Source organism: Phyllobates terribilis, unplaced genomic scaffold (assembly GCF_046119375.1).
Source record: "Phyllobates terribilis strain yellow unplaced genomic scaffold, ASM4611937v1 Scaffold_2__4_contigs__length_985480577, whole genome shotgun sequence".
In the NCBI taxonomy this organism is placed as follows: Eukaryota; Metazoa; Chordata; class Amphibia; order Anura; family Dendrobatidae; genus Phyllobates; species Phyllobates terribilis.
This window is the reverse complement of record NW_027362762.1, coordinates 83,943,450-83,964,196: the sequence shown is the minus strand read 5'-3', so window position 1 is coordinate 83,964,196 and position 20,747 is coordinate 83,943,450. Positions and strand designations below refer to the sequence as shown.

General features: G+C 46.9%; 1 protein-coding gene across 1 annotated transcript in view; it reads left to right on the top strand.

The window, feature by feature from the left end:
- Nucleotides 1-15,939, top strand: part of PIWIL4 (piwi like RNA-mediated gene silencing 4) — a 165,726-nt gene extending 149,787 nt beyond the window's left edge. Inside the window, exon 15 of the mRNA XM_073669723.1 lies at nucleotides 15,644-15,939. Within this exon, the coding sequence (XP_073525824.1) occupies nucleotides 15,644-15,760 (117 nt within the window). The 3' untranslated portion in view covers nucleotides 15,761-15,939. The remainder of the gene's footprint in view (nucleotides 1-15,643) is intronic.
- Nucleotides 15,940-20,747: the final 4,808 nt, after the last annotated feature.

Here is a 20,747-nt window from a genome sequence, read left to right as displayed (position 1 = left end):
CACGCCTAGGAGTCCTCTGCATTGTGTACACACGCCTAGGAGTCCTCTACATTATGTGCATGCGCCTAGGAGTCCTCTGCATTATGTGCACGCACCTAGGAGTCCTCTGCATTATGTGCACGCGCCTAGGAGTCCTCTGCATTATGTGCACGCGCCTTGGAGTCCTCTGCATTATGTGCACGCGCCTAGGAGTCCTCTGCATTATGTGCACGCGCCTAGGAGTCCTCTGCATTATGTGCACGCGCCTAGGAGTCCTCTGCATTGTGTACACATGCCTAGGAGTCCTCTACATTATGTGCATGCGCCTAGGAGTCCTCTGCATTATGTGCACGCACCTAGGAGTCCTCTGCATTATGTGCACGCGCCTAGGAGTCCTCTGCATTATGTGCACGCGCCTAGGAGTCCTCTGCATTATGTGCACGCGCCTAGGAGTCCTCTGCATGATGTGCGCACGCACTTAGGAGTCTTCTGTATGATGTGCACACGCCTAGGAGTCCTCTGCATTGTGTACACACGCCTAGGAGTCCTCTGCATTATGTGTACGCGCCTAAGAGTCCTCTGCATTGTGTGCACATGCCTAGGAGTCCTCTGCATTATGTGCACGCGCCTAGGAGTCCTCTGCATTATATGCACATGCCTAGGAGTCCTCTGCATGATGTGCCCGCGCCTAGGAGTCCTCTGCATTATATGCACACGCCTAGGAGTCCTCTGCATTGTGTGCACACGCCTAGGAGTCCTCTGCATGATGTGCCCGCGCCTAGGAGTCCTCTGCATTATATGCACACGCCTAGGAGTCCTCTGCATTGTGTGCACACGCCTAGGAGTCCTCTGCATGATGTGCCCGCGCCTAGGAGTCCTCTGCATTATATGCACGCGCCTAGGAGTCCTCTTCATTGTGTGCACACGCCTAGGAGTCCTCTGCATTATGTGCACACGCCTAGGAGTCCTCTGCATTATGTGCACGCGCCTAGGAGTCCTCTGCATTATGTGCACATGCCTAGGAGTCCTCTGCATTATGTGCACATGCCTAGGAGTCCTCTGCATTATGTGCACACGCCTAGGAGTCCTCTGCATTATGTGCACACGCCTAGGAGTCCTCTGCATTATGTGCACACGCCTAGGAGTCCTCTGCATTATGTGCACGCGCCTAGGAGTCCTCTGCATTGTGTGCACATGCCTAGGAGTCCTCTGCATTATGTGCACACGCCTAGGAGTCCTCTGCATTATGTGCACACGCCTAGGAGTCCTCTGCATTATGTGCACATGCCTAGGAGTCCTCTGCATTATGTGCACACGCCTAGGAGTCCTCTGCATTGTGTGCACATGCCTAGGAGTCCTCTGCATTGTGTGCACGCGCCTAAGAGTCCCCTGCATTGTGTGCACGCGCCTAGGAGTCCTCTACATTATGTGCACGCGCCTAGGAGTCCTCTGCATTATGTGCACGCACCTATGAGTCCTCTGCATTATGTGCACGCGCCTAGGAGTCCTCTGCATTATGTGCACGCGCCTAGGAGTCCTCTGCATTATATGCACACGCCTAGGAGTCCTCTGCATGATGTGCACGCGCCTAGGAGTCTTCTGTATGATGTGCGCACGCCTAGGAGTCCTCTGCATTGTGTGCACATGCCTATAAGTCCTCTGCATTGTGTGCACACGCCTAGGAGTCCTCTGCATTGTGTACACACGCCTAGGAGTCCTCTGCTTTATGTGCACGCGCCTAAGAGTCCTCTGCATTGTGTGCACATGCCTAGGAGTCATCTGCATTATGTGCACGCGCCTAGGAGTCCTCTGCATTATGTGCACACGCCTAGGAGTCCTCTGCATTATGTGCACGCATCTAAGAGTCATCTGCATTATGTGCACGCGCCTAGGAGTCCTCTACATTATGTGCATGCGCCTAGGAGTCCTCTGCATTATGTGCACGCACCTAGGAGTCCTCTGCATTGTGTGCACGCGCCTAGGAGTCCTCTGCATTATGTGCACGCGCCTAGGAGTCCTCTGCATTGTGTACACACGTCTAGGAGTCCTCTGCATTGTGTGCACATGCCTAGGAGTCCTCTGCACTATGTGCACGCGCCTTGGAGTCCTCTGCATTATGTGCACGCGCCTAGGAGTCCTCTGCATTATGTGCACGCGCCTAGGAGTCCTCTGCATTATGTGCACGCGCCTAGGAGTCCTCTGCATTATGTGCACACGCCTAGGAGTCCTCTGCATTATGTGCACACACCTAGGAGTCCTCTGCATTATGTGCACACGCCTAGGAGTCCTCTGCATTATGTGCACACGCCTAGGAGTCCTCTGCATTATGTGCACATGCCTAAGAGTCCTCTGCATTATGTGCACACGCCTAGGAGTCCTCTGCATTATGTGCACACGCGTAGGAGTCCTCTGCATTATGTGCACGCGCCTAGGAGTCCTCTGCATTATGTGCACGCGCCTAGGAGTCCTCTGCATTATGTGCACACGCCTAGGAGTCTTCTGTATGATGTGCGCACGCCTAGGAGTCCTCTCCATTGTGTGCACACGCCTAGGAGTCCTCTGCATTGTGTGCACATGCCTAGGAGTCATCTGCATTATGTGTACACGCCTAAGAGTCCTCTGCATTGTGTGCACATGCCTAGGAGTCATCTGCATTATGTGCACACGCCTAGGAGTCCTCTGCATTATGTGCACGCGCCTAGGAGTCCTCTGTATTATGTGCGCGCGCCTAGGAGTCCTCTGCATTATGTGCACGCGCCTAGGTGTCCTCTGTATTATGTGCGCGCGCCTAGGAGTCCTCTGCATTATGTGCACGCATCTAAGAGTCCTCTGCATTATGTGCACGCGCCTAGGAGTCCTCTACATTATGTGCATGCGCCTAGGAGTCCTCTGCATTATGTGCACGCACCTAGGAGTCCTCTGCATTATGTGCACGCGCCTAGGAGTCCTCTACATTATGTGCATGCGCCTAGGAGTCCTCTGCATTATGTGCACGCACCTAGGAGTCCTCTGCATTGTGTGCACGCGCCTAGGAGTCCTCTGCATTATGTGCACGCGCCTAGGAGTCCTCTGCATTATGTGCACGCGCCTAGGAGTCCTCTGCATTATGTGCACGCGCCTAGGAGTCCTCTGCATTATGTGCACCCACCTAAGAGTCCTCTGCATTGTGTACACACGTCTAGGAGTCCTCTGCATTGTGTGCACACGCCTAGGAGTCCTCTGCACTATGTGCACGCGCCTTGGAGTCCTCTGCATTATGTGCACGCGCCTAGGAGTCCTCTGCATTATGTGCACGCGCCTAGGAGTCCTCTGCATTATGTGCACGCGCCTAGGAGTCCTCTGCATTATGTGCACACGCCTAGGAGTCCTCTGCATTATGTGCACACACCTAGGAGTCCTCTGCATTATGTGCACCCACCTAAGAGTCCTCTGCATTGTGTACACACGTCTAGGAGTCCTCTGCATTGTGTGCACACGCCAAGGAGTCCTCTGCACTATGTGCACGCGCCTTGGAGTCCTCTGCATTATGTGCACGCGCCTAGGAGTCCTCTGCATTATGTGCACGCGCCTAGGAGTCCTCTGCATTATGTGCACGCGCCTAGGAGTCCTCTGCATTATGTGCACACGCCTAGGAGTCCTCTGCATTATGTGCACACACCTAGGAGTCCTCTGCATTATGTGCACACGCCTAGGAGTCCTCTGCATTATGTGCACACGCCTAGGAGTCCTCTGCATTATGTGCACGCGCCTAGGAGTCCTCTGCATTATGTGCACGCGCCTAGGAGTCCTCTGCATTATGTGCACGCGCCTAGGAGTCCTCTGCATTATGTGCACCCACCTAAGAGTCCTCTGCATTGTGTACACACGTCTAGGAGTCCTCTGCATTTTGTGCACACGCCTAGGAGTCCTCTGCATTATGTGCACACGCCTTGGAGTCCTCTGCATTATGTGCACCCACCTAAGAGTCCTCTACATTGTGTACACACGTCTAGGAGTCCTCTGCATTGTGTGCACACGCCTAGGAGTCCTCTGCATTATGTGCATGCGCCTTGGAGTCCTCTGCATTATGTGCACACGCCTAGGAGTCCTCTGCATTATGTGCACGCGCCTAGGAGTCCTCTGCATTGTGTGCACACGCCTAGGAGTCCTCTGCATTGTGTACACACGCCTAAGAGTCCTCTGCATTATGTGCACACGCCTAGGAGTCCTCTGCATTATGTGCACACGCCTAGGAGTCCTCTGCATTATGTGCACACGCCTAGGAGTCCTCTGCATTATATGCACACACCTAGGAGTCCTCTGCATTATGTGCACACGCCTAGGAGTCCTCTGCATTATGTGCACACGCCTAGGAGTCCTCTGCATTATGTGCACACGCCTAGGAATCCTCTGCATTATGTGCACACGCCTAGGAGTCCTCTGCATTATGTGCACACGCCTAGGAGTCCTCTGCATTATGTGCATGCGCCTAGGAGTCCTCTGCATTATGTGCACACGCCTAGGAGTCCTCTGCATTATGTGCACACGCCTAGGAGTCCTCTGCATTATATGCACACGCCTAGGAGTCCTCTGCATTGTGTGCACGCGCCTAGGAGTCCTCTGCATTATGTGCACACGCCTAGGAGTCCTCTGCATTATGTGCACACGCCTAGGAGTCCTCTGCATTATGTGCACACGCCTAGGAGTCCTCTGCATTATATGCACACGCCTAGGAGTCCTCTGCATTGTGTGCACACGCCTAGGAGTCCTCTGCATTATGTGCACACGCCTAGGAGTCCTCTGCATTATGTGCACACGCCTAGGAGTCCTCTGCATTATGTGCACACGCCTAGGAGTCCTCTGCATTATATGCACACGCCTAGGAGTCCTCTGCATTATGTGCGCACGCTTAGGAGTCCCGTCTACACATCAGTATACAATACATGACCCGTTTGTAGACCTGTGACTAGGAATGAATGTAAGTAGAGAGATAAAAAGTACAGATTATGAATCGGCATCTTGCTTTTTACAGATTTTGCCTTTTTACGGCTCAGCACACTTTCCTTCCCTTTCATTTCCCTTTTCCTAACTCCTGAGTAGTAAACTGATGGTAAAGTATAGCATAGGACTACACAGCGTCTCTTTGCTGTCTGTTACCCTGGAGACGCATAGGTCGGCATAAGAGCTGTAGAATAAAAACAATAGATTTTTAATGAAAGGAGAATGATTCATCACCTATTCAATGTATGGGAGCTAAAGGCTCGATCGATGGGGTCTAACCTCTGGGTACCACAATGACGTCTTGAACTGGGGTCCCCTGTCCTCTGTCTGCCCAAGACGCAAAACCACCAAAAAGTTGTATTTACTGTTTTATGTAAAGAGTAACTTTAGTTTTATTTTTTTTTTCATAAATCAATAATACTTGTGAAACTTTGTAATATATCTTATTAGAAGAATCTGTTTCTTTTTCCTCCTGGTCTGATCTTTCCTTCTCAAAATTCTCATTTCACAGGTAAAATCTTCAGTAAATACAGATTTTCCCATTACTGAGATAGGAGATGACAGTTGGTGCTCATAAAGTTCTATGGAACTTTCAACAGACTGTTTGTGTGTTCCTTTAACTCCTCCCTCTCTTACCTCCTCTGTCTGTGTCTGCCTCTAGCTCCTCCCTCTCTTCCCTTGTCTTTGTGTTCCTTTAGCTCCTCCCTCTCTTCCCTTCTCTATGTCTGTGTGTTCATTTAGCTCCTCCCCTCCATAGAATTTTAAAAGCACCAACTGTCATCTCCTATCTCAGTAATGGGAAGTTCTGTCTTCACTGAATATAGAGTTTACCCCTAAATTGAAAGTGAGAGATCAGTCCAGGAGGAGAAAGCAGCAGATTTCTCTGATAATATGTATTTCAAAACCTGCAATTAAATGAGCATTTGATTAGTGGATTTTGCTGCTGATTGGCTGCAGATTTCCCGTGGATTCACCGCAGAAAGTATTGTCCACTCTTGGTTTTACTATAGCACTTTTAACCTGGCAACGTATTAGCTGCTGAGACCCCGAGGAAACTTCCACAGTCACATCCATGAAGTCTCAGAGCTGAAGTCTGAGCCTGAAAATAAATTGTCCGACATCAGTTCTGCTGACATAACCCAGAATCATCGGGCTGGTGCAGGTGCACGGCTGAAAGGTCCGCACTGAGACTTCATCTGTCACCTGACAAACAGCGGGAACGCCATTAGTCACGCTGACACCACATTCATGACATGATGCCTATCAGCCACAAGACTGAAGACGTCTAGAAATCATCGGGGTCTGGAGCAACTAAATATCAGCCATTACAGAAAGAGAAAAATGTGTATTAAAGAGAATGTGTCAATCAGAAACACCTATGGTTTACATCTGGTGTTTGTGTTAAAAGGTTCTTCTTTGGGGGGGGGGAGTTAAAACAATTATAATGTTTATTTCAAATTTCCATATCGTGATCCACATAAAAATCAGAAATCTTGCCACTTTCACCCTGGTCATTAGGCCATGTAATTGATTCGTACTCTTTTTGCACAGAAGATTTTTCAGCAGTTTCATTATTATCACAGGCAGGACTACAGTAACTGATAACACCTCTATACACAGTAGGTAACACAAGATCCACCATTCACAATAAGTGATGTCACAGATCACCTCCTCCTCCTCCTGTACAATGACTGATAACACCTCTATATACAGTAGATAACACAGTATCCACCATTCACAATAGGTGATGTCACAGATCACCTCCTCCTCCTGTACAATGACTGATAACACCTCTATATACAGTAGATAACACAGGATCCACCATTCACAATAGGTGATGTCACAGCTCACCTCCTCCTCCTGTACAATGACTGATAACACCTCTATATACAGTAGATAACACAGGATCCACCATTCACAATAGGTGATATCACAGCTCACCTCCTCCTCCTGTACAATGACTGATAACACCTCTATATACAGTAGATAACACAAGATCCACCATTCACAATTGGTGATGTCACAGCTCACCTTCTCCCCTTCTACAATGACCAATAACACCTCTATATGTAGCAGATAACACAGGATCCACAATTCACAGTAGGTGATGTCACAGCTCACCTCCTCCTCCTACAATGAGTGATAATATCCCACCATCTACAGTACATAATATCAAACGATTCAGAGATTCTGGAGAAATCCATGTGCACAAGGGACAAAGCTGACAGACAATATTGGATGTTGGTGATCTACATGGCACGGCAGATAGGCAGGCCGGCGGGCACGGCAGATAAGCGGGCATGGCAGATAGGCAGGCCAGCGGGCACGGCTGATAGGCAGGCTGGCGGGCACGACTGATAGGCAGGCTGGCGGACAGCACTGGGACCTGAGGGCTGGAGAGAGTGTTCGCACACAAACTACAACATTGCACAGGCACCTCCATTTTGGAGGAGGTGCCTAAAATATCAGCCGGCCACGGACATATTAGGACGGCGCGCGGCCTCTTTAAGAAGCAGGGAGCGCCACGCCCTAAGCACAGTGACCAGGGAATGGAACCCAGGGCACACACAGCCGGAGGAGTGGAGGATGCCGGAGCAGAGCCGCGGCGGTAAGGGGGGCGGCGTCTCAGCCTGGCAGCAGGCAGAGATGCCGACGCTACTGTACCCCCCCCCTTTACGCCCCCTCCTCTTCAAGCCTGCAAAAAATCTTTCCAGAAGAAGAGGAGCATTAATGTTCTCCCTGGGCTCCCATGACCTCTCCTCAGGACCAAACCCCTTCCAATCCCTTCCAATCCACAAGAGGCCAAAATGCTCTCTACCTCAAAAACATCCTCAGCGCTGACTGGAGCTGGAACGGTACCTGGATCATCAGAGAAAGAATTGAGGACAACAGGCTTAAGGAGAGACACATGGAAGGAATTGGGGATCCGTAACGAGGCAGGGAGTTTCAACTTATATGCCACTGGATTAATTTGGCTCAGAATCTTGAGCGGACCAATGAACCGCAGACCCAACCTGTAAGAAGGCATCTTGAGACGGACATACTTAGAGGAAAGCCACACCTTGTCCCCTGGACGGAATAGAGGTGCGTCCAGACGTCTCTTGTCAGCATGTCTCTTCATCCACTCAGAGGATTGTAACAATGCCGTTTTAGTGTCCTCCCAAATCACTGAAAAGTTTCTGACGAGAGACTCCTCAGCAGGATTGTCCCCCGAAGTAGAAACAGGAAACGGAATATTGGGATGCTGACCGTACACCACAAAGAATGGAAATTTGGCTGAGGATTCACTCACATGGTTATTGTAGGAAAATTCGACCCAAAGAAGGAGCTCCACCCAGTCACTATGGTGAGCGTTGACGAAATGCAGAAGGAAAATAGTGAGGATCTGATTGATATACGCTCAACCTGACCATTGGACTCAGGATGATAAGCCGTAAAGAAGTCCAAAGCGACATTCAGCAGCTTACATGTGGCTCTCCAGAAGCGTAAAGTAAACTGAACTCCTCTATCCGAGACAATATGGAGAGGTAGGCAGTGGAGACGGAAGATGTGAAGGATGAAGTCTTTGGCTAGCACTGGCGCAGAAGGATGACTTGGCAAGGGAATGAAGTGAGCCATCTGGGAGAAGTGGTCGGCGACCACCCAAATGACAGTACAACCAGCCGATACAGGAAGATCCGTGATGAAATCCATCGCGATGTGTTGCCACAGAGCAGAAGGCACGGGAAGGGGAAGAAGTCGACCAGATGGAAGTTGCCTAGGTATCTTGTTACGGCCACAGGAAGAGAAAGCAGAGACAAAATCCGCAACGTCCTTGCGCAGAGTTGGCCACCAGTAATGTCGGGAAATTAACAGGAGCGTCTTCCCCTGACCGGCATGTCCAGCCAGTTTGGAAGAATGACCCCAGAGTAAGACCCTCCTCCTATCTGGAGCTGCCACAAAGGTCTTACCAGGAGGAAGATGAGGTCAGTAGGACAGTCATACGACTGATGACGTGGCAGTGTCTCAGCCCCCCTCTTGTCAAAGACGTCAGTGTACGACCAGTATGGTGCCGGCAAGCCGGGCAAATTAGCTGGAGAAGACGGAGGTCGAGCAGGACGGACAGGAACCAAGCAGGTCCTGTGACACTCCTGACCCAACGGAGCACCTCTCCTGAACTCCAATTCAAGACCGGCTCATGTATTTGAAGCCAGGGTAGACCAAGCAGTAATGAGTGGGAGAGGCCGGACAGTACGTAGAGGGTTTTTTTTCTCCGAGTGTAGCATTCTTACCTAAAGAACTACAGGCTCGGTGACGAACAAAATTGATTCAGAAAGAAGCTTCCCATCCATGGAGGAGACCGCTAACGGATCCGCAAGACATTGGATAGGGATCCAATACTGCTCCACAATGGCCTGTTGGATGAGATTCCCAGCGGCACTGGAATCCAGGTAGGCAGTCTCGAAGAAGCGTGTCTTACCGCAGGTGATCAATACAAACAGAGTCAGGGGTGGAGAGGAAGAATTTTTGCCTAGGACGACCTCTCCAAGCGATCCTAGGCACTGGAATTCCGAGTCTCACTGGACAGGAACGGAAAGATGCTCAGTACTGCCACAGTAAAAGCAACTTCCCTCGGCGCGGCGGACCTCCTGGCGAGACTTGACCATCTTTACTTGGTCTATTTGCATAGACTCTGGGGAGGAGGCCAAGGCTGATGCTGGTTGAGAGACTGGCCTTTGGAAGGTTGATGCAAGGCGCAGAGGCTTTTTCTCACGGATCACCTCCTTTGAACACTCCTGATCGATCCATGTGGCCACCGACACCAGGTAGTCCAGAGAGGTGGGTATGTCACAACCGGCTAGCTCATCCTTGATCCACCCAGAAAGGCCCTCCCAAAAGGTAGACACCAGAGCCTCATTGTTCCAGGCAAGTTCTGACGCGAGGGTGCCGAAACGCACAGCGTACTGGCCCACAGTGAGACTCCCTTGGCGGATTTGAAGGAGGGAGGAGGCAGTCGAACCTCCGTCCAGGCTCATCGAACACCCTCCGGAAAGCCGCAAGGAAAGCCTGGAGATCGGACACCAGAGGATCCCCTCTCTCCCACAGGGGGTTAAGCCATGCCAACGCCTTTCCGGTGAGATGAGACATAATGAATGCCACTTTAGCCCGGTCAGAAGCGAACTGATGAGCCAGGAGATCAAAGTGCAGCGTGCATTGGTTGATGAAACCCCGACATAGAGCGGGATCACCGCCAAAACGTGGAGGAGCAAATAATCGGGGTCCAACTCTGGGTGCCACACTGCTGCTGGGAAGAGGTGCCGCCGGAGCAGATGCCGCTTGGTTAGAGGCGGATGCAGCCGGGATGGACAGTGCATCCAAATGGGAGTTTACAGTCTGCAGGTAGGACAGGATAGTATCCTGTTGAGATCTCTGGTGGGAGACCTCTTGATACAGGTCTGAAAGCGAGGGGGCCTGGGAGCCACCAGATCCCATGGCCTGTGCAAATTGTTACGGGTCCAGATGGTGGAACCTCTGTGCTGTGGTACAAGGAGGGACCAGAGTGGCGTAACTAAGTGCCTACCCAGACCGACCCTGGCCACACAGCGGCTTAGTCGACTCCGTGAACCAAGGAGGGACCGGGAAGGTGATTCAGGTGCCACTCTGGGACCAACCTCGTGTGAGAGCAGGTTACTCACACGGGGATGATAGCTGAAGCGGGCTGGCACGACAGATGGGCAGATAGATGTGTACGGCTGGTAGGTAGGCGGACGGACCTGACTGATGGACAGGCTTGGCTGGCAGGCTGATTGGCGGGCACGGCAGATAGGCAGGCTGGCGGGCACGGCTGGTAGGCAGGCTGGCGGACACGGCTGATAGACTGGCGGACCTGAGAGCTGGAGAGAGTGTTAGCGCTACACACCATAAATACAAATAGCCTAATAATTGTGCGCACAGCGTATGACAGCACTAGTCACAGATCATCAGTATACAACTGTCTGGAGCCTGTGTACATATTTCTGTCATTGATCATCTATACCAAATAAAGGACTAATTTCTCATATTTAGACATTTTCTCAGAATTTCACCCACATCCCAAAGTAATAGTGGCTTAGGCCACGTAAAATTCAACAGATAGTGTCCAAATAAAATCCCTAGTATCCAAATAATTCTCCCTTAAAGGGGTTGTCTACTACTGGACAACTCCTGCTTAATTAATTCAAGACCCCATAAACACTAAAAACAAAAAAGCAAAGTATACTCACCTCCAGCAGCGGCGCTGTTCTAACAATGTTGGTGATGCTTTTTTCAGCTGGTAACATGACATTATTGTGTCACGTGACCGCTGCAGCCAATCAGTATGCCATTATATAGCATAATCAATTAATTGTAGGTCCTCTAGAGATTGAAAAAAAATCTGGGAAAAATTGGCATTAAGACGCTAAAAGTCACAAATTGTAGGCGCATCTCCCGAATTGCACCTAAATTTGGCGCCTTTTCAAAGATTTTACAACAGAATTCTGGTGTGAAAATTTTGATGAATCGGGCCCATTGATCCTTATTTTTAAGGGGAATTGTGGAGACTAGTGATGAGCGAGCATGCTTGTTACTCGATATTTACGAGCATGCTCGGGTGTTTTCCAAGTATCTTCGGTGTGTTCGGGTGTTATGTTTCAGTCACTCCATGCCCATAATTTGCGACTGTTTGACAGCTTTAATACATGTGAGGAATGCCTGTTTCTTTGACAGCTTTAATACATGTGAGGAATGCCTGTTTCTTTGACAGCTTTAACCCCTTTAAAGCCCATGGTGTACTAGTACGCGTCTGTGCCCTGGGCTTTAAGAGCCTGACCCGTATTAGTACGTCATGGCGCGCGCACACAGGCTGTGCGGGCGCGATCACCGCCGGGTGTCAGCTGATTGTCACAGCTGACACCCGGTGCTATGTGCAGGGAGCGGTCCCGCACCGCTCCCGGCACATTAACCCCCGCAATGCTGCGATCGAAGTTGATCGCAGCATTGCGGTATACTCACCTCCTCTTCCGGCCTCCAGCGCTGTCTGCCGTGGCTTCCCGGGTGTTGCCATGACGACCCGATGTCGTCATGACAACATCCGGGTCACCAGGCAGCAGGAACATTGTTTGGTCATGCGCAGTGCACGACCAAGCAATGTTCTCACTGTGCAGCGCTGACTGCCTGCATGGCACAGGGATGGTGCTCCATCCCTATGCTATGCAGGCGATCAGATGAAAAAAAGTTAAAGTCCCAGAGTGGGACAAAGTAAAAAAGTGTAAAAACTCTCAGAAAGTGAAAAAAAAAAAAAAATTGTAAAAATATTTTAAAAAAATAATCCACCAAAAATAAAAATATAATGTACCCATCAATAAATATTATTATGAAAAAAAAGCAAACAAACAATAAAAGTACACATATTTGGTATTGCCGCATCCAGAACGACCTGACCTATAAAACTGTCCCACTAGTTAACCCCTTCAGTGAACACGGTAAAAAAAATAAAAAAAAACAAAGCAAAAAACAATGCTTTATCATCATACCGCCAAACAAAAAATGGAATAACACGCGATCAAAAAGACAAATATAAATAAAAATGGTACCGCTGAAAACGTCATCTTGTCCTGCAAAAAAAAAGCCGCCATACAGCTCCATCATCCGAAAAATCCAAAAGTTATAGCTCTCAGAGTAAAGCGATGCAAAAAAATAATTTTTTCTATAAAATAGCTTTTATTGTGTAAAAGCGCCAAAACATAGAAAAACTATATAAATGTGGTACCGCTGTAAACGTACTGACCCAAAGAATAAAGCTACCTTATCAATTTTACCACACGCGGAACAGAATAAAAAAAAAAAAAAAACAATTCCTGAATTGCTGGTTTTTGTTTATTCTGCCTCCCAAAAATCGGAATAGAAAGCGATCAAAAAATGTCACGTGCCTGAAAATGGCACCAATAAAAACTTCAACTCATCCCGCAAAAAACAAGCCATCACATGACTCTGTCTGCCAAAATATGGAAAAATTATAGCTCTCAAAATATGGCGATGCAAAAACTAGATTTTACAAAAAATGCGTCTTTTAGTGTGTGACAGCTGTCAATCATAAAAACCCCATATGATTCTGGTATCTCTGTAATCGCACCGACCCGAAGAATAAAGTTGTCTAATCACTTATACCACACGAGGAACGGCGTAAAAAATAAACTCTCGGGTTAGGGTTGGGCTAGGGTTAGGGCTGGGGTTGGGGTTGGGATTTTTTTCAAAAGTAAGAAAGAAAGATGACGATATGGCGACTAATGTTGAGCGCAAGTGCTCGCTATATGAGTTTGCATCGGGTGCTCGGGTATGCATTGAGTATCGTGGGTATTTCAGTGACATGCTCGAGTCTCCGCCCCATATGCTTCGCGGCCAAAAAAACTTTGCGGGGATTGCCTGCCATGCACGAGCGATCCCCGCATGTTTTTTTTTGGGTGTCTAATAACCGTGAAACATGCGGGGCAGGGACTCGAGCATGTCACTCGAGCACACGCAGTACATGGTGCATACCTGAGTACCCGATGCAAACTCAAATAGCGAGCACTTGCACTCAAGACTAATGACAACTTATTCAATATGATGACCTAATGTTATCAAATTCTGTGTCGTACCTCTGGGTTCAAAATGTTCACTATACCCCTTGATAAAATCCTTGAGGGGTCTAGTTTCCAAAATGGGGTCACTTGTGGGGGGTTTCCACTGTTTGGGCACACAGGGGCTCTCCAAACTCGACATGGTGTCCGCTAACAAATTGAATGGAAAATCGGCTCAAATTGTTAGCGGACACCATGTTGCTTTTGGAGAGCCCCTGTGTGCCTAAACATTGGAGCTCCCCAACAAGTGACCCCATTTTGGAAACTAGACCCCCCCCCCAAGGCACCTGGGAACTTATCTAGATGGGTGGTGAGCATTTTGAACCCCCAGGTGCTTCACAAATTAATCCGTAAAAATGAAAAAGTATTTTTTTTTCCAGTTTTTCATTTTTACGAATCAATTTGTGAAGCACCTGGGGGTTCCAAGAGCTCACTATGCATCTAGATAGGTGCCTTGTGGGGTCTAGTTTCCAAAATGGGGTCACTTATGGGGGAGCTCCAATGTTTAGGCACACAGGGGCTCTCCAAACGCAACATGGTGTCCGCTAACAATTTGAGACGATTTTACATGCAATTTGTTAGCGGACACCATGTCGTGTTTGGAGAGCCCCTGTGTGCCTAAACATTGGAGCTCCCTCACAAGTGACCCCATTTTGGAAACTAGACCCCCAAAGGCACCTATCTAGATGCATAGTGAGCACTTGGAACCCCCAGGTGCTTCACAAATTGATTCGTAAAAATGAAAAACTGGAAAAAAAATACTTTTTCATTTTTACGGATTAATTTGTGAAGCTCCTGGGGGTTCAAAATGCTCACCACCCATCTAGATAAGTCCCCAGGGGGGTCTAGTTTCCAAAATGGGGTCACTTGTGGGGGGTTTCCACTGTTTAGGCACATCCGGGGCTCTCCAAACGCAACATGGCGTCCGCTAATTATTCAAGCAAATTTTACAATCGAAAATTCAAATGGCGCTCTTTCCGAGCCCTGCTGTGCGCCCAAACAGTGGTTTTCCCTCACATATGGGGTATCTGTGTGCTCAGGGGAAATTGCACAACAAATTTTGGGTTCCATTTTTTCTTGTTACCCCTGCGAAAATAAAAAAAATTGGGTCTAAAGTAACATTTTTGTGAAAAAAGTTAAATGTTCATTTTTTTCTTCCGCATTCAAAAAATTCCTATGAAGCACCTGAAGGGTTAATAAAGTTCTTGAATGTGGTTTTGAGCACCTTGAGGGGTGCAGTTTTTAGAATGGTGTCACTTTTGGGTATTTTCTGTCATAAAGACCCCTCAAAGTGACTTCAAATGTGATGTGGTCCCTAGAAAAATGGTTTTGTAAATTTTGTTGGAAAAATGAGAAATCGCTGGTCAACTTTTAACCCTTATAGCTCCATAACAAAAAAAAAAAAATTGTTTCCAAAATTGTGCTGATGTAAAGTAGACATGTGGGAAATGTTATTTATTAACTATTTTGTGTGACATATCTCTCTGATTTAAGGGCATAAAAATTCAAATTTTGAAAATTGCTAAATTTTCTAAATTTTCGCCAAATTTCCGTTTTTTTCACAAATAAGTGCAAGTGATATCGAAGAAATTTTACCACAATCATGAAGTACAATATGTCACGAAAAAACATTCTCAGAATCAGGGGGATACGTTGAAGCGTCCCAGAGTAATTACCTCATAAAGTGACAGTGGTCAGAATTGTAAAAATTGGCCTGGTCATTAACGTGCAAACCACCTTGGGTTGTAAAGGGGTTAATACATGTGAGGAATGCCTGTTTCTTAAGCATTCCTCACATGTATTAAAGCTGTCAAACAGTCGCAAATCATGCACACAGGAGTGACTGAAACATAACACCTGAGTATGCTGAAGATACTTGGCGAGCACCCGAGCATTCTTGCCGAAAGGGTTAACAGAACATACTCGCTCATCACTAGTGGAGACCGAAAATTGGCAATTCTCATGTTTTCAATTTTTTAAATTTCTTTATTTTTGAATTGGGAAATGTGGATTGAACCATTTATGTACTTTTAGGGATTTTTTATTATTTGTGTATTCCTTCACAGGGCGTGATCCGTGTGCCCGCTCCATGCCAGTATGCCCAGAAGCTCACCTTCCTTGTCGGACAGAGCATCCACCGAGAGCCGAGAATTGAGCTTTCCAACACCTTGTTTTACCTATAAGTTGATGTTTTATACAGTACCACAGTAATGGCAGTAGAGATATGACATGGAAGAATCTGCCTGGTTTATACATTTAGGTTTTCTGTTGTCTCTATCCGAGACTCTGATTTTCACATAGGTATATAGGAAGTTTTAACATTTTGATACAAGTTTTTTATTAAAGTTTTACTTGCATTTTACTGACTTTTTTAACTATTGTATGTTGCTGCTCACATCTCCTGGATACAGCGCAGGGCACTTGAACTACCGCCAGGTCCATCTGCACATCAGGCTGCCATGTCCACTCTACGTCACTCTCTTGGACCATATAGCTCAGTTCAGGCAGCATGCCGGCTGTGTATTCAGGTAGTTGGCGTCCTTGCCGCTCTTGACAAACTCTACTGTTCTATTCAGTGCCAAGTCATCAGATAACTCTGCTGTATCACTCGGCCATTTTTGTGACCTTGGGCTCTATTACATACTCCGCTTTGCTTCGCCATTATGTAACTCTGCAATAAAACTGAGCCAATTTTGGATATTGGACTCTCTTGCAAACTCAGCTCTGCTTAACCTCTCAGTTAACTCTGCTATACAAATGTGCCAGTTCTGCAGCAGACTCTCTGACAAACTCAGCTCTGCCACATGGCTGAGTCAGCTTTACTATACCCATGTGAAAGCTTTGTGTTGAATTCTGCTGCAAAATCATTGTTGCGTTAATGTTGCTACTTCGCTGGGCTTGTTCCGCCTCTCCTGCTTAGCACTGTTATTCCTGTTCCTCATTTCTGAGTCTGCCTTGCTCCTTTGTTATGCCAGTTGTTGTCCTAACACAACAGCTTCTATTGCTCTATCTGGGCCGCCCTACTGCACCAGCACCACCTGTCCGTGCTGCATTACAGCTGCTCATCCAGACCTAGAGCTTGGAGGATTCACCTCACCAGATGAGACACAACAGTTATAATAGCGGAACCTCTTACAAGAACAGTATGGGCTCATAAGAGTCTAAATGCATGAGCCATCGCTATGGTGTATAACTAGCAAACAGGGGCGAAATGAGCAACTCGTTGAAGCGTCAGTCGGAGGTGTCTCTTGGGGGGCAGCATTTTGCTTCCCCCTAGGAGTGGGAATCCGCAAATTCTTCAAACCGACTAAACCAGCTGCCGGATGAGAGAAACAGGAAAACGTTGGTTCTCTTCTTATTGCATTCAATTTTATTTACGTTTTTAGATGCGGATACATTTGAAGATTTGTGCGCCAGGACTGGGGCAGTGGAGCGCTGGAATGCAGCAGTGTAATGAGTATACCTCATCATGCTGCTGACCTCATCACGCTGCTGACCTCATCACGCTGCCATCACTGCTGCGCTGCAGAGGTGGGGGAAGGTATGCGCTCCGTAGTGGAGCTGAAGATACTAGGGATTTATTGTAGACAGGGAAGGTTAGTGTGACAGCACAGTATAGTGGGGTCAGTATGCAGAGGGGGAAAAGTGAGAGGGAGCAGCGGAGAGAACAGTATGGAGAGGTGGCAGCAGAGGGGGAAAAGTGAGAGGGAGCAGCGGAGAGAACAGTATGGAGAGGTGGCAGCAGAGGGGGAAAAGTGAGAGGGAGCAGCGGAGAGAACAGTATGGAGAGGTGGCAGCAGAGGGGGAAAAGTGAGAGGGAGCAGCGGAGAGAACAGTATGGAGAGGTGGCAGCAGAGGGGGAAAAGTGAGAGGGAGCAGCGGAGAGAACAGTATGGAGAGGTGGCAGCAGAGGGGGAAAAGTGAGAGGGAGCAGCGAAGAGAACAGTATGAAGAGGTGGCAGCAGAGGGGGAAAAGTGAGAGGGAGCAGCGGAGAGCACAGTATGGAGAGGTGGCAGCAGAGGGGGAAAAGTGAGAGGGAGCAGAGGAGAGAACAGTATGGAGAGGGGGAAAAGTGAGAGGGAGCAACGTAGAGAACAGTATGAAGAGGTGCCAGCAGAGGGGAAAAGTGAGAGGGAGCATCGTAGAGAACAGTATGGAGAGGTGACAGCAGAGGAGGAAAAGTGTGAGAAGGCGCAGCGGAGAGAACAGCATAAAGAAGGTATAGAGTGGGGGGGGGCAGATTTTGTGCAGGGAGCACAGAGAGTGGCTATTATTCAGGCAGATATTTTTATTCAGGGGCATTATAATCAAGCTGTGGTTTTTAAGGGCACGGTGATGGGATGTGCTGCAGAAAACCAAAGAAGAGGGAAGCTTTCAAAGACGAGTTGTGAAGGTGTAATGACATCATGGCGTCTGGACCAGATGGAGATGAAAATAACAATAACTCCAATCAGAAGATGTGACAGATAAGGTACCTGGATGTTAATGTTTATTTGTGACAGTTACTGGGCCTGGCCTAATAAGTACTGTGGTTCCTGTATGACCTACAGTCTGATGATGGCTGGTAACAAAAACTCCCAGTGTTTCCTTGCTGTTGTTAAGGACATACTGGGAGTTGTTGACTCATGCAAACAAGTATATATAATGGATGCTGTCTTCACATTGCTGTTGATCACTGTACTAAGTTTGGTGCTGTATTCATGTACCGGTGATGTATTTATGCACTGATGGTGATTTTGCTGCTATGATGGTTCTGGCTCATTTACTGATAGTGATTCTGATGATGTTTTCATGTACTGATTATAGCAATGGTGCGATATTCATGTAATGATATTGGTTCTGCTGTTTTCATGTATTGATGGTGGTTCTGGTGCTATATTTATGTGCTGATGATGGTTCTTATGATGTATTTATGTACTGATGGTGGTAATGGGGCTATTTTGCATGTAATGATGATGGTTCTGGTGCTGCATTCATGGACCAATTATGACTCCTGATCCTGTATTCATGTACTGATGATGGTTGTGGTGCTGTATATATCTACTGATGATGGTAATATATTTATGTAACAATGATGGTTCTGGTGATATAATAATTTACTCATGGTGGTTCCTGTGCTGATGGGGGTACTGGTTATTTATTCTTGTAATGATGGTCATTTTGGTGATGTATTTATGTACTGAAGATAGAGCTGATGCTGTATTCCTGTACTGATGGTGGTTCAGGTGATATAATCATTTACTGATGGTGGTTCTGGTGATGTATTTATGTACTTATGGTGATTCTGGTGCTGTATTCCTGCACTGAGAATGGTTCTGGTGATGTATTCCTGTACTTATGGTAGTAGTAGTGGTGATGTATTAATGTACTGCAGATGGCTGTGCTGCTGTATTTATGTACTGATGGTGGTTCTGATGCTGTATTCATGTATTGATAATAAACCTGGTTCTACAATTCTGTAGGTGATAGATTTGGTGATGTATTCATTTACTAATGGTGGTTCTGGTGTTGTATTCATGAACTGAGGGTGGTTCTGGTGATGTGTTCCTGTACTGATGATGGTTCTATTGATGTATCGATGTACTGATTATGGTTCTGGTACTGCATTCCTGTAATCTTATTGGTTCTGATTATGTACACATGTAGCTATCTATAACTTGTCAGATGGTGTGCTACATGAATTTACTAATAAAGGAGTGTGCCGTCTTACAAGTTGAAGGAAACCTGTCTGCAAGTTTTTATACCCCAAACCTGCAATCATCTAGTCACTTATACTATATTCTGCAATACTTTAGTGTTGTTAGATATAGTAAAGATCACGGTTTCCTTTGAAACCCAGCCTGAGCCTGGGTTTCAATGGTGCGTTGTGATGGCAGACAGTGGTGCCTTCAGAAAACCCCCAGCTACCATAACAACAAATTGGCGACCCATAGTTAGATCAGGAAGGGGTTAAAGATTACTACATCTGTATTTGTTAGGAACATTAAGCCTTTGTATTTGAAGGCGCCATTTTGGCTTTCCCATGCCATAGGGTAAGCTTCGTGGGAGACGGTGATTTGTCCTAAATAGTACAAAACTGGAATATTGCAGTATATGTATCAGCGATCAGACAATCACAGGTTCATGTCCACTAAGTGGACTAAAAAAATGTTAATTAGCTTTTAAAAATTCTATAAAAAAATATATATGTTGAAACACCCCCTTCTTCCCCTTTAAAAATGAAGAAATTGAAAATAATAAACATTTGCTATTGTCCCACCTGTAAACGTCCAGGCTTTCAAAATATACAATTAATTAACCCAGGGTGAAGAGAAAAAAAATCGGAAAGTCAGAATAGCAGTTCTTTGGTTATCTCACCTCCCCAAAAAATGCAATAAAAATAGAACAAAATGTCGTATGCACCCCAAATTGACCTCAATAAAACCTGTCAGCTCACCAAGGCAAAAACCTGGCTTCATAGATGAGAAAATAAAGATGTTACAGGTCTCAAAAAATGGCATCACTAACCAAAAATATTTATTTTATATGATAATTCTGTACAAGATATTTGATTGATCAATATTCCTATAAAGGGGAGCTCCGCTGCAGACATTTTGTAAGGACCAATAATCTCATCACTAAGGACACAGACAACTAAAATATCACATTATTTTATTAAAAAAAAAAGGTGAATGCTATGCCATAAAAAAAAAAAAATAGAAACCTTTTTTACTCTTTGTAAGCTTGTCATATTGAAAAGTAAAGACACAAAAAGGAGGTGTACTGAACATGCTTAAAAAGTGGCGCTGGCATTATCTGAGCCAAATGTATCATCAAGCTGCGCCATTTCACAAATGTGGAGTGGCAGAGTTGAAGTGACAATAAAGATTTGTCGAAAATTTTTGATAAAATTGGGATAAAGTTCTTTGAACTGCAGTTGAGTTTGGTTGCGAGTGCTGCTTTTCTAGGATTGTGTTCAGTGTGAAGATTAGTACCCACTGCTGCCACTAGGTGGCACACAAGAGACATGGCAGAGCTCGCCCATCTCTCCATGCAGGTGCAAGTAAGGCCTCATTCACGTTTTCTGTTACACCATGTGCTAATATATACCATATGTAAGATATATTCCAAAAACAACTTACATCAGGCAGTTCACTGCACCTCAGCCCCTTTATATAGGACTTTTCACT